The sequence below is a fragment of the Phalacrocorax carbo genome, chromosome 7 (assembly GCF_963921805.1).
Source record: "Phalacrocorax carbo chromosome 7, bPhaCar2.1, whole genome shotgun sequence".
Taxonomy (NCBI): Eukaryota; Metazoa; Chordata; class Aves; order Suliformes; family Phalacrocoracidae; genus Phalacrocorax; species Phalacrocorax carbo.
Genome location: NC_087519.1, coordinates 44178466 through 44196444, shown reverse-complemented (window position 1 = coordinate 44196444; position 17979 = coordinate 44178466). Strand labels below are relative to the sequence as shown.

General features: G+C 41.2%; 1 protein-coding gene across 4 annotated transcripts in view; it reads right to left on the bottom strand.

Moving 5' to 3' along the window:
• SPHKAP (SPHK1 interactor, AKAP domain containing) overlaps window positions 1–8954 on the bottom strand; it is a 75660-nt gene extending 66706 nt beyond the window's left edge. For 2 of the 4 annotated variants that reach the window (XM_064457734.1, XM_064457735.1), the window contains exon 1: window positions 8184–8331. In XM_064457734.1, the coding sequence (XP_064313804.1) occupies window positions 8184–8251 (68 nt within the window). In that variant the 5' untranslated portion in view covers window positions 8252–8331. Of the gene's footprint in view, window positions 1–7881; window positions 8136–8183; window positions 8332–8538 lie in introns of those variants that run through there. The other 2 variants (XM_064457733.1, XM_064457736.1) reach the window with 2 other exon arrangements.
• Window positions 8955–17979: the final 9025 nt, after the last annotated feature.

Below are 17979 nucleotides of genomic sequence, written 5' to 3'. Positions count from 1 at the left end.
TATATTATGCTTAGGATTGAATTTGTTGGCAGGTACAATATGACCATTTAACTAAGATCTCTAATAGCTGTGGTATTACTTCTGTATTTTTATGTATTCAAGAAACAATTATTTTTTTCTAGTTGAGGGGAGGGTCTTATTCCAGAATTTGTTCAAGGATGATGGGTTTTTCATTTCAATATTACAGTGTTTAAATCCTTTCCTTGTAAAAATAAATGAGCTGTTAATTTTTATTGGATGTCTACAATGGTAATACACGTTTTTCACTGAGAAGGAAGACATTGCCTTGACAACATAGAAGAGGAACAACCTATAAGCATGTTGTTGAACTGTTACCCTGCTGATTTGACCTCTTCCCTTTCCAAATTGAAACAGCATAGACAGTAATAAATTAATCTTGGGGGGAAAAGGATTTGGACCTAATTTAAACACAGTTCTGAAAACTAAGAGACAACGTTTTCTTTCTCCCTTTAATATTGTGAAGAGCCACTGCATGTAATGAACAGCTCCACTTCTGGTGGAGATGGGCTGTGCCTGGTATATGAAATTCTGATGACTATGCGATCTCATAGGACTACTACATGAGGACCATCTACGTTTTTCATTGCTGAAAGAAAATATAAGTCTGGTCTTATGGCACGTTCTAAGTAAACTGAGCCTTCGCTAAAGTGAAACTACAGAACCCAAATAACTTAAGATTACTGCACAGACAAGCACTGCAGCCTTCCCGGCCTGCTGAACACTCTTACTTTTACAACAGTTCCGTCTGTGGGCTGAATGGCTATAAGCTTTCTGGACTTACCTAGCCCATACACCCTGTGCTGTCACTCCAACAAGAAAATTAACCTCCATGCAAGAAAAAAAACCCTAAAAATCTAACCATTTACATAGTTGCCACTAAATAACTAATTCTAAACAATATCCTGCCACATGGGTGTCTGGTGCATCTTTGGGAAAGCCAGTCATCAAAGTTAAACTATTATCCAAGTTTAGGTATCCTAAACTTTGTGCATCTTTCTGTTTAAAAAGTTTCAACTGTAACAGAAAGATGTCTTAATTCAATGAATTATGTTTTTTTCAGCAATTCATATAATGAATCAAAACTTTTCCAGAAAACAAAAACCTCCTGTAATACTCAGAAGCTGGTTATTGCAAGTGCATTGAGCCAGCTCAGAATGGTGCATAGAGGTTAGGTCCCAGTCTTAAAAGTGACCACTTAGGGTTACACAGGACTTGTTGACCAGTTCTGAATTTCACTAGCTGGGAAATGTGCACTGCAGCATCAGGTTCTGTGTTAGAATTTTTATAAAAGTCCTTTTTCTTTCAGCTATAAATTAAATTTAATCACGATTTAGAAAGGAAACTTTCTTACATAGCAGTCAAGAGTAATTAGATATATAATAAATTGTGATGCCACAACCAAGAGAAAACATAGCTTTGATAAAAATCCACTGACTACCTATTATGTGTTATGGGCATTGCCAGCAGCCCGATATTTAAGAATAATCAAGCAAGTCTTGAAGTGAAGAAAATTAATGAGGGGAACTAAAGAGATTAATGAAAATAATCCAAGGTTGAGAAGACTAAAAAAGGTTTCAAAGTCGTACTGGGCACCAAATAAATCCTAGCAATCATAGTATTAATCTGTGCATACTAAATTTGTACTTGTTATTACAAGAAAAACAGAAATATCCAGTATAATTTTTTCCCATTTTCAGTGAAGCAGGAGAAAGAGCAGGTGTACTGTACATGCAGTCTGAAGCGCTATCCAATCCACTGATAAGCAAAGAGATGGTTAAAAAATCGGGAAACAACCCCCCCCCCCCCCAAGTTTCTGACACTGAGCTCCTGATATATGTAAAGTATTTCGAAGTGCATTGTCCCTACCAGTGCTAGGCAGGCTTTCCCTTCCTGCTTCTCCCCAGGGAGTGCAGCCAGCACCTGCCAGGAGCATGTACAACATCCAGGGAGAGGGGAAGATGCTGCTGCATTTTGTCCAGTGAGTTGGTAATTAAACCTATTGTTTTGATGTAGAAGTTTAATTAATTTTTCTTCTTCTGAGAGAAAACTAAAACTGCCTTTTCCACTTCTGGGGGAATGCTCAAAGCTACTTGGCTATTAGTGCTTGGGTTCCTAGTCCTTCATGTTAAAGCTCTTTCCCCATTGTTAAATTACTGAATACCACCTCTGAGAGGCAGCTGTAGCATTCCAGCTGAGCTTGAACTAATGCAATATACAGCAGTGTACCTGGAGGGACCACTGCTGGGGTCCCAGTGATCCCAGGTTGGAATCCTCACCAGATTGAGCTCTCTCAGCCTGTTCCTGCTCCTCAGCACCTCTAGCACACAAGCCACTCTGCTGTCTGAATATGGGACTTACTCTTCTGACTTCCAGCTGTTCAGGTGCCAATCACAGCTTAAATACAGTTCTTCAGAGGGTGCACTAATTTACAATATTCACAGACCCATGTCATTCGGGAATGACAGCTGCATGAGGGAGTGACCTGAAGCAGGTTTTGGTGCTACAGTTCCTTACCCACAGTGCAGATAAAGGGTCCCACCAGCCTAACAATGCCTCCCTCCCTACTGCTCAGGGTGTAGCCTAGCAAACTACATGTTACAAGAAAGAGTAAAATAATTAACATAGGGCTGAGGAAGAAGATGGCAAAACCTGCTAACCTAGTAAGTGTGCTTACAATGATTACTGGAAAGAGGTCATAGCCTAAATCATACACAAAATGAACAGAAGAGCAACAAATTATGGACAAATCAAACTGTAACTGATACTTTTTAGGGTTTCTCAAGTCAATCCTGGTGGAAGGACATTGAAGGAGAGGACTGAATGATGAAGAAGGGTTGGTACATACAGGCAGATCTGTGAACAGAGTGACTGACGCTATTACAGGTACTGCCGTCAGAAAGGGGAGAAGTGATGTATGGGAGTAAAGCAGGAACTGAAAGAGGAGATTAATGGGTGTTTTCAGGAAAAGAAGTGTGAAGTTCATGTGAGAGGCTAGGGTAGCCTGGATTAAAGAAGTCAAAACAGATGAGACTGGTAAAATAAAGGAAGAAGTGGAGATGCAAGTCTGGAAATAAGCAATAGGTTATTCACTATAGTGTGCACTGGGTTAGTGAAACAAAGCACAGAAATTATATAGTTCATTTATTTACTACTTCTGCAAGTCTCCCTCCTCCTATCACCCTCAGTCCCACTACTCAAGGGATCAGAGTCCTCATCCACAGACTTATGACCTTTGATAATTTAAGTTCCTTCTGGTTTTAGCCAAATTTTTTCTCCCCTGACCTCAGTGAAGGAAAACATCACTGAGAATTGTTGCTTATGTTTGACAACATAGGTTAGCCAGGTTAATGAACTGTTTAAAGTAATTCCCCATGAAGACAGGAGGATGCAGCATGTCATTTCAAGAATTCCCACAGACAATCAAACTGATATTGTAAGAAGGTAGTGAATATCCAGAATGATCCCATTGCATTAGATAAATTTTCTGGCTGCTCCACTCAAAACATCTGGTAAATTCATCTGCTAATTTGCAAATGAAACACATACCCAGCAAGTATTAAACTGGTCCCTCTGGTTAGGCTGCAGTACTGGTTCTACGCAAGTGCAGTATAACAAATTTCATCCTCATATATGACACCAGCTACTGTTCTAATGCATACAGTTGTCCTGATAATGAAAGTTCTGACATTACACTCTTTTTCGGGGGATTTCTTAATTTGCCCTCTTTTACTTAAATCAGATTTGTAGTACAATTGTTTCTCTTTTACTCAGAAGTGGAAAAACATGGAGAACAGATATGTAAGCTATGTGGTCAGTCTCACCAAATACCTCCTGTTACCCCTGAGTAGTTGTCTTCACTTATTTCATTCCACTCATCACTGACAATTGTTCAAAATAAATTCTTAGTACTGATTCCTGTTGGTTTAAACACTGCTTGTCTGGTTTTGGGATTTTTTTTGTTGGAGTTCTATTTTTTTTTGTTAATTATTTTTTCCAAGAAACTCTTACCTCTAGGTTCGTCCCATGACTGCTGACCTTCATAATTTGGGTTTTTGCCTGCAATTTTGTCTCCCTAAAAGATCAAAGTTTTATTTATTTCACTCATTCCTAAAAGCATCTTAATACAAATCCACTAAGTCTGTTTTCTCTGTTATACAAGATCTGGGCTTCCTTGCTGGACCACAAGAGCAGCTGTCAGCTGAAGCCTGTGACATTAGCATTACTGTGTAAGTTACCAATGGCAAAGAGTGCATGCCACATGCCTCTGTCTGTAAGAAAGGTCTGATACAGCCACAGCTTTTGGATCTCTTCTTAGCTTTGAATATCTTAACTTACCTCATTGCATCTGTGGTCAGCCCTAGCATATTCATGAAATGTAAAAATGCTTGGTTTTCAACAGGATCCTATTAAACTAGAAAGGCTTTTCTTAGCCATTCTCTGTGCTCTATGTGCCTAAGATTTCTGCCATGGCAGGTATTATTGAGATGTAGCAAAGATATTTCATTTCATCGTTGGTGATACAAAACTTTTTGTACTACCTGGAGAGTAAATTTCTCAGAAATAGGTGGACATTCTTTGGGCTTGTCTTTTCACTGTTTAAAATATAAAACCTGCTACTTCTCATGTCTGTTGGGTGGATATGTATTTTAATTGTTTTGAATTACTGTTCAGACTAATATTGCTTCTAAGCCCCAGTGCTGCTTCTAATTCTGAATTGAAGAACACTTATCCCTCCTTTTCTTCCTAGTATTCACACAAAAGTTGCGTTGAAAGCACATGCTAGTCCAGAAGACGTGTCTGAACAGACTCTTATTTGTCAGCTAAGACTACCAAAAATTGCATATGTCTGTAGGTTTAGTTTCATAAGTTTGAGCAGAGAAACTGCAGTTTTACTGAAAGGGGTGGTCGTATCTCCTTAGGCAGCTGTGCAACAGCATCGCAGATAGTCACTGGTTTACACAGGGAACAGAAGTACAGAAGTTCCTGGCTCATATATAAAAAATTCAAGTATTTTTCTTCCTGTGTCTCACCTGGAGAGGCAAAGTGCAAGCTGGTATGTTTAAGGTCTTAATGTGTTTTTGTTTCTCCACCATAAAAACTCAATAAATCATTATAGACCACAGTTCCAGCTTTCCAACTGCGATGTGCACCAAAAATGTTTTTTAGCTGCTTGAAGAATTGACAGCTACCAGTCCTGTGCAGTTCTCTGCAGCTGCTCATCTGATCCCCAGGATAAGCGGTCACTGCAAGAAGCTACTACCAGAAACGTTAATTTATCAGTGGACGCTCAAAGGCCACTAGCCTGCTCTGTTGTGCTCCACCGTGGCTGCAGGCATCCAGACCCAGGGCTTATGTTTTTGCCTTCAGATACAGAAGCCAAAGCAAGGGAAGGTATTGAGCAGGAATTTATGTCCACCCTGAGTTTATGCTGAACTCAGGTAGTGGTTGTAGTGTGTGATAGAAGAGTCAGGAAGGTGGTCAGAGCTGCGGCCTTGGTTTAGGAAGTTGGGTGTAGGTAAGATTAGGCGTGAATAGCCACAGAAACAGGCCAATGCCTGAAAGTTATTCTGTAGGGAAAATGCAAAATACTATTTGATTTATAACAGTTGGAGAGTGAAAACTTTATTTGGTAAGGCCTGCAAAGCTAACTCCCAAATGTTAAGATTCATCATTTCTATCTCTCAACAGCTGCTGTAACTAGTTCCCAGTTAAAGTTGCCCAGATACCGTGTGGTGGGCATGATGAACTGAAGGTGTATGAGGACAAGTTATCCACCCATGGTGTACTTTTTTCCCAAGGTTTCCTGGTAAAGACAGGAATGGCCTGAATATATTACTATTCTGGCCACCTTCTTTCCTGGAGTCTTCTGACCCTTATTCACAGACAGAAAGTATGATGCTAACATAGCTGTTCAGCAAAGAAAGGGTTACCTTGATTAATAAATAACAAGCAGCTGTCAGCATACCAGCTGCAGGAGATAAAAGAGATGAAAAATAGAACTGTAGTTCTTAGTGCAAGGAAGACTGACTGACTTACGCTACAGGAAGAGAATCTTGTACTCTTCAGGAAGAAGAGATATGTTGCTCCCAGGAGCAAGATAAGCCTTGGCCTTGCTACAGAAGCAGACAGTGTTTTCTGGGTACTAGGCCTAGCTGGGGTGAAGAGATGACCAGATGGCAGAGCTCTGGAGTGAAGTAGGGCTGGTTTCCTCAGTTTTATAGGGATGAAAGGCCTACCAACAATTGTGAGGAGTTGGAAGTTGGTGGTATGCCTATGAGGTAAATGTGTAACAATGAAAGCAAGACTATAAATAAGCAAAGCAGCAGCTTGTCTAATTCTTAATATCTCTTTGGAATACCTGTTTTATCCTGACGCAGGTTACTGGGGTCAAGATTGCATTCTACCTCATTTTTCCTGTAGAGTGTGAAACATAGGATGTCAGATCAGATAATCTAAAAACATCTCTGGTCTTAAAGTCTGAGTTCCTACTTTCACTTTCAGATTGTTGTTTCCCATAAAATACTAAAACTTGTACAATCACCTTGGTATTCAGTGTGTAAAAGCTGCACACAGAGTTGCTAGCTGTGATTAACAAAAAAAGGTAAAACCTACTCATTTCACCCCGAAACGCCAAGGAAAAAATCAGGGCTATTTCTAGGTCAGACAATTGAGATCAAAGTGCAAAAACATTATTAAGCTTTGGTAGGTAAATGTTTATTGATATGAAACACTTCAGTCAGTTCTCTCTGAGGGGTTGCTTTAAAGCTTTTTGTCTCCTTCAAGTAAATAAAAGCAATTTCTCCTGCAAGTAATTATCACACACTTAAGTGCTGTCGTCCCTCCTTCCCTCCCCAACCAATTCCTCTTGAGTATTCAGGTAGTTGTATATCGTTTCACTACCTTCCTTTTAAGGCTGTGTTTTCGCCAAACTTTATTTCTATCATTTTCACCACTCACCTCATTGGGACACTGCACTGGAAGCAACTAAACCAAAACGAATTGTAATAACTTGCAACATATGCTTTTTTGTCTCTGCTAGTCTGTATCAAACTTAAATGGTAAAATTTCTATAATACCTTTGTCTGCCTGCTATCATCAAAATGCAATTTACTTGTGATTGTTGAAAATTACTCTTAACCATATCTTGCATCTCTGGTACACTGCTCCTCTCTGTGCATCAATTTCCATCGAGAAGGAAGCTTTGCTCTAATCCGTTGTTCGAAAGTGCTATAAATACATGTTTGGTGGAGCTGGGACAATAAAGTATCGTAATTTTTAGGTTATTCTTTCATTGTGAAAGAATCTGATTTACTAGGTAGTGTATGTGCATTAAAGTGATTTAAGCACAATATCCTAAAGGTATTTCATTAAGCACTAATTAACTTGCTGGCTCCCTTAAGATGCTATGGCTTGAAAACCAGCTGTTACAGCAAAATTAGATTCGATTTTTTTTTTTTCCATTTTAAGAAAAGCCCTTTAATTTCTGCTTTTTGTGTAGGAGTAAAGCCACGGTGGTTGCCCACCTCCGGGCAGGTAGCAGCACCTCCCCAGCCCCTCTGCAGCTGAAAACGAATTCGCGGTGCCCATTTCGGCTGCTCCCTCCGCTGGCAAGCCCCGGCCCGGCCGCACCCGCCGGCAGCGGCTCCGCGGGGCCGCCCGCGCTCCCTCTCGGGTACCGCAGGAGCGAAGCGCGGTGTCCCCGCTCCTCCGTGACCGCCCTCAGGCGGGGGACGCCTCTGCCCGTGCCGTGGTAAGCCCGGGGAGGCGGGGGGTGGGGGGGTTCCTCGGAAGTGGGGCGGAGGGCACCCAGCGCAGCTCCTCGCCGGCAGGGACCGGCGGGCGTCCAGGGCCGTTACTCACCGGGCAGGGACGGGCGGCAGCCGCTCCTCAGCGGGCAGGCGGCGGGGACCCGCGGGCGCCCAGCGCCTCTCCTCACGGGGCACGAATGGGCGGCAGCCGCTCCTCAGCGGGCAGGCGGCGGGGACCCGCGGGCGCCCAGCGCCGCTCCTCACCGGGCAGGGACGGGCAGCAGCCGCTCCTCACCGGGCAGGCGGCACCAGGAGCCGTCACTCGCCTCAGGCGGTGGCAGCCCGTCGCGACGCGGCGCAGCCCCACACGCGCAGGCGGCGGCGCGCGGGGAGGGGCGCGGGCGCGGGCCCTACCTGGGAGCGGCGGGCGGGGGGCGGCCGGGCCCGGCGGCGGCGGGCGGAGGGTGGCCGGCCATGGCCATGGCGGCGGCGGGACCTTCCGCTCCGGGGGTGTCGGGGCAGCAAGATCGCGGCCCCGGCGCGCTGCGGCGCCTCCCGGCCCTGCCCTCTGTCTCACTCCTCCCCTACCCGCCTCCCCCGTCCCTCCCTCACGGCCGGGCCCCGCGGCGGCGGCGGGCCGAGGGCTGCGCGTCCCCGGGGCAGCGGTCGGCGTGTCCCCCTTCCCTGCCCTCCGTCCACGCCCGGGGCTGCCGCGAGTCCGAAAGCGGCACCTCAGGCACGGCAGCGCCGTCCCTGGGACTCTTCGCACCTGCAAAGCGCTGGTGGGCAGCGGGTGCCCGGCCGGGACATGACGGGGGGCGGCTGGTCGGCGTTGCTGCTGCTTCGCTGAAGAGGTGTAAGGGCTGCACCGAGCGCAGGACGCCTGGAGAAGTTGCTGGTGTTGCGCTCTGTTTGCGGTGCGGGGACTGGGACGCGACGACGAGGTGTTGGGTGACTCCAGCAACAAACAGGCGATCGTTGCTGACTCCTCATTATGAATGTCATGATGTTCTTAGAGCCCCAGCCCCGTAAACCATGTGATTTAAATGACGAGGGTTTCTTTCTTTCTTAGATGTGAGACTAGAGAATTTAGAAAAGGAGCCTGCTTACTTAGCTACAATTAATGTCTTGTTTTGAGCTCCTTTAGACTGATTTACATGATTACTTACAGCAGTCTCTTTTTCTCTCTTTTTTTTATTTTCAAGAACATACTAAATGTCCTGTGGCTTGGCTTTGGCATGTTTGTGCACCCACGTCTGAATTTCTGCCGTACAAATTATTAGAATCAGTCTCTAGTCATGGAGAGGTGAGATTAAAAGCATCTGAGTCACAGGTGATGCACAGTGCAAACGTAAGTTATTTGTGAACCCTGAGCTAGAGTGTGTGCAGGGCTTCCTGGGTTCAGTAGGAGTCCTTTGGCTCAGGTGTGAAATTTGCAGGGCTGGAGACAACTGTCTCACCTTGTAGTTGCTGGCAAGATCCCCCTTTTGCTGAGATTTGTTTTCAGTACAGTTATGACCTAGGTCAGAGCCAAGGGTCTGTCCAGTTAAGTGCAAGTATATTTCTTCTGTTAGTTACATAGCAAACACTGCTTGGTTGAGGAATTCAGCAGTAAAACCATGGCAAGAACTTATCCACAGATACTGGTAGAAGCTTGACTGATGTATGCTGAGCCCTGCTTTTTACTCATTGCTGTGTTCAGAGGTTTGCTGAGTGAATTCAAAGACAATGAGGAAGGACAGGTAGCAAGGGCAACTAAATCCACCCTTCGACAACCATCTTTTTCTTCTGCAACAAAGATTCAGTGTTTCTGTCCTTTAAATGCGCCATCTCTGTGGTTTTTCTACACCTTTCTATTCCTTTATTTGACAGAATATTATGAAATAATGAAGTTTAGTGAGTTTTGGAAGGGCCTGGGGCATGTGGAGGGAATTATTTTATATATTAAGTCAGGTTTTGTTCTCTGTTCCAATTTACAGTGCAGAAATTTCTTAAACCAACTTTGCAGCTAGAGGCATAGTATCATGTAACTACTGAACCAATGGTTTTCATTCTTAAGAAAGGCTACCTGAAGTTCTTGGTGTCTTTTCCATAACAAAAAGAAGAAAGTTTCATGTTAATTTTTAAATACCTCTTAATACTTGGTGCTAAGGATATGGATTATGCCTGATGTTGTCACAGTCATCTGTCAACTTGTGAAGTGACAAATGAGAGATGGCAAGGCTCATAGCTACATCATGGTGGTTAAGGGTAAACGGGAGTCAGAGTAACAGGAAGTGTTGGGTTTTAAATGGAAAGTGGAGAAGCTGAGAAAACTAAAAGAGACAGTAGCCTCTTAGGGGAGCACTTGAAATACGCTGGCCTAAAGCCAGCCCATCTAACAGCATAGAGACCTGAGGCGTCTTTCCAGGCTCTGAGTGAGTGGAAACTCCTGAAATCCAGAGCCAGACAAACCAGGGACTTCACCTGCTTAAATGCAAGCCCAGGTTAACGTTGCAAGTGGTTTTCTGCAAGAAACATTACACGCTCTGTTTAACACTTGAATGTCAGGCCCTTTGACATGACTCCCTCAGCACTGTGCCATACCTTTCTCACACTCTTCCAATGCTCTTGCACCCCTTCATTCCTGGAAACAGGCTGTAATACCCTTTCCTCCTCAGTTCTCCACGCATGTTCCATGTTTTGGGGCCACTCAGACTCCCAGGTCTGTTGTGTCCCTCAAGCCGGTTGACTATGTTTCTCATCAGCTCTTCTGTAGTAGACACCATTGCCCTATCCAAGTAGTGCTTAATATTTTTCTTATCAGCTTCCACTTGATCAGTTACTTTAATTTTGCCTATCTTCTCTAAGTTGTTTGTATATGGCTTTGTTTGCATCAGATCTCCAGTTCTGTATTTTAAGTATATTTTCTTCCTTGTCGTGGCACACGCTGATAAATTCAGTGCTGTTGCCACCAAGTTTCTAATCTTCCACACATTCTTCCTCATTCAATAGCTTGTCTGCTCCTCCTTTGCTGTCATTATCTTATCCTTTTTCTGTCAATGTTTAAGCACTGCTTCTGCCCCAGATATTTACTGTTACCTCAGATTGAGTCCACATGTGACTATAATTAGGCATCTCTTAGGTTGCATTTAGGCTAGTAATTAAAGCTAGTCATGGCCTGTTCGCTGGCCCTGTGGGCACAGAGTAGGACAAGGCTCACGTCTAAACTCCCTTAGTTTTTAAAGCAGTGTGACCTCATCCAGACGTTTTTTTTTTTCTTCCCAGAACACAAAACACTAATGATTAAAGAGTACAAGTGCTCATAGGGCTGTGCCTGGCTCTGTTGACACACAAAGACATAGCATATGCAGACACTACCAGGCACATAAAATGGCCATCTACTTCAGTCATTAATATGCTCAAATTTCTCATCTAACCTCTGTGATGCCTTCCCTTGAACACACCCTGAGCATCTCAGCCTGTCTTATTCTGTGTATCCCCTGTTTAGTTTCATGGTTTTATGTGTGGTAGTTACTTAAACCTTGTCACCACCAAGGGTAAAGCGCTTAATATTAGCTTATCCCTGTGATGTTATATTTTACTTATCTTTGTAATAGATTTTGGAGAAGAGAGTCAGAAATTACTTGCCTACAGATGTTTTGTCTGACTGTCTGACACCGTGTCCCATCCTTAACTCTTCTATTACCCTCCTTTTCCCTAGCAGTGTGCAATTCTTTTCTCTCAATCTTTTCTGTTTTCTCCCTTACTTTTACTCCCTTTACTTTTGCCCTTTTAACTGTTCTGCTCTACGTCCTTTAACTTCATAGATATGGTTTTCATATTCCTGTTTCTGGGTTTCAGAACAGCTGCTTAGTATTTTTGAGATGCTTTGCTTGTGTTGTGAAGGAAAAGGACAGAAAGACCTCCAGCTAGGGACAGCTCAGAGAACGGAAATGACCATTTTCTGTCAGTGATGTTTGTACTCCAGAAGTTTATAACAGGTTTTCTACTCTCTAATTTCAGATTGTTTGCTCTTGTGAGTTGTCAGAGGGAAGAGCTCTGTGACAGAAAAAGGAGATGTTTTTCTCTCGTTAGAGGTGGGGATATTTGTTGCTTGGTCTTGCCTTTACATTTGGTCTTTGTTCCCTGACGTGATATGACTCTGAACCATCATTTTTCCATCATAGACGCTGCCACTCATCTGTCCCTTACTCCAGCAGATAGCATTGAAATTACACATGCATTGGATCTTGCTTTGATTTTTATCACATCCTTATAGTTGATGTGAAGCTCTCTGATTCTCATCTTGTGATTTGATTCCTTCTCTCTTTTTTGCATTAGTCACTCTTGATTGTCTGGCTTCATCATCCTGCAAAAACCTGTCTTGTACGGACATGGGCTCTTCTATTGCTCCTTCTCACCATTTCTGAGCCTCTCTTAGAGCCAGCACTCATGACTTGATTTCTTCAGAATCTACCAGAAACTTCCTTGTTTCAGGTGTCCGGCTATCCTCTTCACTGAAAGCCTATAGCCTCTGTTTCTGAGTGAAATAGCCAAGTATTGTGCCATTCTTCTTATTCCTTGACAATGTTGGCACATAGCCTGAAAAACGTATTTTTTTTCCTGGAACCTGACTTGACAGAAGAGAACTGATTACTGTCACACATTGACTTATTTCAGAGCTGTCACTGGGAGTGTACTTTTCTTTCAGCTTTTAGATATGAATTGGCAACAGGAAGAGAATACGGTGGCATTTCAGTTAGCTCAGTCTGTCTTTTACATGTCAGCCTAGGACACTGTTCCCATACTGTATAACAGAAAGTCACGGCCAGAGAATACAATATTCTTATATTTTAAGGATCCAGACTATTCCAGTTGTTTGCCTTAAGATTTTGCTGGTTTAGACTTTTATAAAAATCCAAGGGGCTACATAAAAATAATTAATCAGCCCTTCTGTTGGGAAGATAGGCAGAATAGAGTAAATTGCTGCAGAGTTGTTAGTCTGAGCTGACAGGAACTGAAACAATAGTACCGTGCAGAGCTGCTGTCACGTGAGAAAATATGTCAATCGTTCCTGAAAAGGCAGAGGCTCTAGCCATTCTTAGAGATATTCCAAACCCCTCTGGATGTGGTCTTGGGCAACCTGCTGTAGGTGACCCTGTTGAGTAGGGGGGTTGGTCTAAGTGATCTCAAGAGGTCCGTTTTGATCCTAAGTGATTCTGAGCTTCTGTGGCTTTGAAATTTTGTTCACTTACAGTAAAAAACTGTCCTCAAAAACTGTGCTTATGAATGACTTGGTTTGTCCCAGGAAATCTATCCGGTCTATACTGATTCTGTAACTGGATGGTATTTTCAGGAATAAGTCAATGTTGTAGGGAACTGTGGAAAACAGTGTTTTGCTTTTCACTTCCCTTTGCTTGTCCTGTGAGCTGCTTTTTACAAAAGTCTCCTAATTAGAAATATGGAGGTGGAAATCTTAGCATGCATGCATGTTTACAAAAGCAGGATCAAAAAAGCTCACATCTTAGCATTTTCATGATAGAGACAATATTTCCAGAATAAATATAATATTGTCAAATGTCCCTAATACAGGGACTATCTCCCTTACATAATAAAAATTTCATCCAGTTAGGACAACCAGGTCCTAATCCTAACAGAGGTCTTTGGGCACTGGTGTTAATCAAACGGTATTTTTGGTGCATCTCTATCTTCCTTGTCTGTGTTTGCTGTGCAGTTGGTGTGCGCACACAGATTACTGTCTTGATGGATGTGTAGCTATTCCTTTGCAACTAAGGTAACTTCCTTTCCCAATGAATGTAAAGGGGACACTGCATGGGTTTTGTGTCACTAATTTGAAAAGTTTTTAAAAATAGAAATCATCTAACATGGTTTATGTTTGTCTACTGGATGTTTGTTTACTGAAGAGGATATTACGGCTCACTGTATTACTGTGCAGTTGATTATCATACATAAGTTACTACTTCATGTGCTATCAGGTTACTGATGAGGTTGCATAAATCTCTTTATGTAGCTTTATGTAGTTGTTCAATGTATTGCTTGTGTTCTGACACCATAGAGGCACACATTTTTTTACTCAAAATATCAGGTGCGTTTTGCTTGTGGAGTTACATTGGTTAAACTGTTTGCACTCAATATTAGGTACTTAGCTAGAATATGTTAATATGTTTTGGACAAAGAACTACTTGTTTGATACCTTTTTTTTTTTTTTCTTGTTACAGTTTTGGTGATCTAATTACAAAATCTTGTTCTGTCGGTCGAAGTCCGTTTCCCTTTGAGGTGGGTATTTGGGGGCTGTGATTAAAGCACCCTCAGTTAACAAACCAGTGTTGACTAGAGAGCTCTTATAATTGAGTGTTTCAGCTGATCTCAACCGTAATATTCGACAGGGAAAGAAGCTGGTGTTTGCCGTAAACTCAAACTAAGCCATTTAGGTCCTCTTAGTTCAAAACTAATGCACTCATTTTTATTCAAAATTGGGCTAGAAGCTGGTAATAATAACCAGCTGGTAGGCAATGAGCAATTGTCTGTAGCATTAACTGAAATCTTTTAGGCGTCTAAAGGTGATGATGCGTATACAGTAGACAGAAGGAGACACATTCACAAATATACTATTTGAGTTCATCTATGCTGTCCTGGGTTTTCAGATAAAGACGAAAAAATGCTTTTGGCCTGTTCTCAGCCTCTAAACATAATGTCGCATAAGCTGTGAGAATATCTTGTACAACTGCTGTGTGCTCACTATTGTCCCTTCCTACAACTCCAGAGGTCGTTCAAAGTGCTCGTACTTACTTAAAAGACTGACTATATGGGTCAGCTTTGTTTTGAGAATACATACAGAATTTTTAAATTCTTCTGAATAATTATTGAAAATGGTATCTGGAATTCTGAGTCTTCCTGAATATCACTGGAATTTTTCATTACTAAACTATTTTTGGAAGTTTTATCTTAATTCTAGCTGCAATCCTCTAACACAGTATTTCTCTCAGGCTTCATATTTTTTCCTGTTCTCTTGGGTGAAATTTTCAGGTGCTGGAAGCAGTTAGTTTTTAAATAGGAATTATATTTTGTATGTTCCTAGAAGAAGTCAAGTCAAAAGACATACTGAAAAAGCCTCAGAGCAGCTATGATTATGAACTATCATTTTTTCCTCATGGGACAGGCAAGCAGAAAGCAAAAATTGGGAGAGGGCAGAAAAAGAGGCTGAAAAAGGAAATTCAAAGACTGATGCAACTGATAATGCATAAAGTCTGATTTGATAGGGTTCTCTGTAGCTATAGTGTTCTGTACTTCCTAGGATGGCTGTTGAGGCATTAAAATCTCATAGGTGGTGAGAACATACAATTAAAACGTGAAGGAAAATGGTTTAGTTTTTCTGGTAGATTTTTCATGTAAGCATACACCAACTGCTGTGTGTTAATTTTTTGGGTGGATTATATATTCATGAGATGCAATGTGAGAAATTGCTTATGCAATCTATTTGAAGAAATGACAGGATATACTGACAATGAAATGCAGGTGTATGAAAAGAGCAGGACATGTACTACCAGTAAAAAAAACCCAAGCAACTTCTTGACTGTACACTGTCCTTTAATCTCATTTTGGACATCTCTGGCTGAACTCTCAAAGAGAATAACAAAAAGCTAGCAACCTTTGTGCAAGCCAAAAGGACTTAAATGCAAAAACACTGACCTTTCTTGGTTTTGATACTTTCTGCTGCTAAATTACCATGTACAGTTGTTTAAATAGCTGCAGGAGGGGAGATTGTAAATAGATTCCTACAGTCATGTACAAAATCCTATGGAGTTAAAAGTTTGTTTCAAAATTACTAAGAAATCAATTTGCATCACCATAGTAGCTAATGGTATTTCCAGAATCATAAATACCGGTTGTTAAACTGAAATGCATGTTTCCACTGTAACTGGTACAGTTGAGCCACAGGTATGAAAGCCTCTCTGCACAGCCCCTTTAATGTAGTTCAGACCTACTCTGTTTTCTGATGAAATTTAAATAACACAGTCCTTGCACCTCTAATCCTCTGTATTTTCTTAGGAAGCTTGTGACATTGCCAGTTACAGGATAAATTTTTGAGATATCTGTGAGAACCAGGATTGCATCAAAGGCTAAACTTGCAAGAGCTTAAACACTTTTGAATGCAAATTTGCTTGTAGGGTGACCTAGGAGTAAGACAGGTGTGTAACTTTAACAATAAGGTACATTTTGGGAAGGTTTCAAGACAGCAAAGGCAATTTAATTTATACCTCTGAAGGAACACAGAGTTTATCTAGATTCAGGGAGAAGTGGGGAGTGTTTAGAGCTTGATAAGGTCTGGAAAAAATTTCTTTTTTATGAGGAAAAAAAAATCAAAATTAGGATCTCATAACCGTATGTGGAAGCAGGCGTTTCATTTCACAAAACTCTGCTTTTGAATTTATGCTTTTTGACTTCTGTCAGTGAATTTGCACTTCAGTGTTTCATTACTTACATTTTGACATAGGAAACAAAAATTAAGCATGGCACACGTACTTCAGCTATGTATCTGACTTCTAATTGCTAAATGCAGAATTAGCTGGAGCAAAAGAGCTGTTTTATTTAAAAATATAATTGAAAGTGCACCAAGGAATGGTACATTTGAGAAATAAGTGCATGATTCATGTGGATGCTCAATGCTACTTCACTTGAATTGAATTGGAAGAGGGATGGGTGAAATAAAGTTTCTCTTTTCATGAAAAATTTTGAAATGCCTTCCCCCCTTCCCCACTGTCCTGGTAACGAGGAAGAGAAGGATACAAAGGGAAAGGGTAAATAATGATTTTTGTCTGCAGAAACTTTTGAAACTGAAAGACTGCAATAAATTCAGAGTGTTTTTAGAATGCTAGTTGTAATTCTTTGACAGGAGTCTTGATCACATTAAATGTTGAGAATTTGTGGGGGACAAAGGAATAAGATGCACAACAGGACAAAATCAGAAGATTTCTGGCATGGCTAGGCGTTCCCAGGAATGAGTAAATCTGCAGTAAATATTTAATGAGTCCTAGTTTGGTGATAGTTTGGTTTGTTGTTGTTGGGGTTTTTTTTTGTTTGTTTGTGGGGTTTTTTTTGTGTGTGCATTTGGTTTGCTTGTTTTTGTTTTCTTGTTTCCCTCTGAATTTGCTTTATTTGTGGTTGTGTTAAGGTATTATCAAGGTCTGCTGTCCTGGCAGATGACAGTATTTAGGGATTCTAGGAGCCTTAAGAAATTTGGCTTAGGTGAAGGACTGGAAGTTTAAGGGCAGGCAATCGCTGGAACAAATTATTGTGGGATCTGTGACTTTTCTATCACAGGATGTTCTTGGGAGTGGCTGTGGAGCCATAAGGAATGAGGTTGGCATTACAATGATGTTACAATATGGACCGGATGACTTTTTAGTTTCTTTCCAGTCCTGTTTTCTGTATTAAAAGTGAGAAAATTGGTAATGGATTTTGTTTGTTTGGAAATAACAAAACAAAACCTCAACTATATTAGCATAATAAAAGAAGGAATCACACTTGAATGACCTTTCCTATGAGATTATCCTCTCATGCTGCTATAAATGATGATTTGGGCTTGGATATTGAGTTAATATATGGCAAACTAACCTGAAGGAAGGATCAGGCTCATGCCGTGTAAGTATTATATTAAAAATTGGTCTATATAAGTAATGTAATTAACTTTTCATTCTGGCAAAAGGATCTGTGTTAAAGAGTAATAAAAGATAAATTATTAAATAATAAACAAATATTATTTTATTATTTTAAAGAATAATACTAAATAAATTATTAGATTATACAAATATAATGCTGATACTATTTTAAAATATAACACTATGATACTCTGGTGAAAATTATGACATGGGAGTAAATGTAGCATTTTGTCCTGTAAACTAGAGTTCACCTTTTTGTGGTGTAGTAAAATGTCATTTGCAAAGTATATGATTTGATAGAGAAAACTACTCTGCAAAGCTCTAAGCATTTATGGGTTGTTTTGGCTTTAGGGTGTTTCTGTACATATATTTTTGTAGCACTGAACTATTTATATCTTGAAAATTGAAATGAAATTGAATTGAAAATTCATCACTTGGCCTCATAGACTCATGATTGTAGGCCTAAAGAGACAATATATAAATAAAGAAATTTTTAAAATAAAATACATAATTAGCTTGGGAGTATGGAATGGAGCCAAGCCTGTACT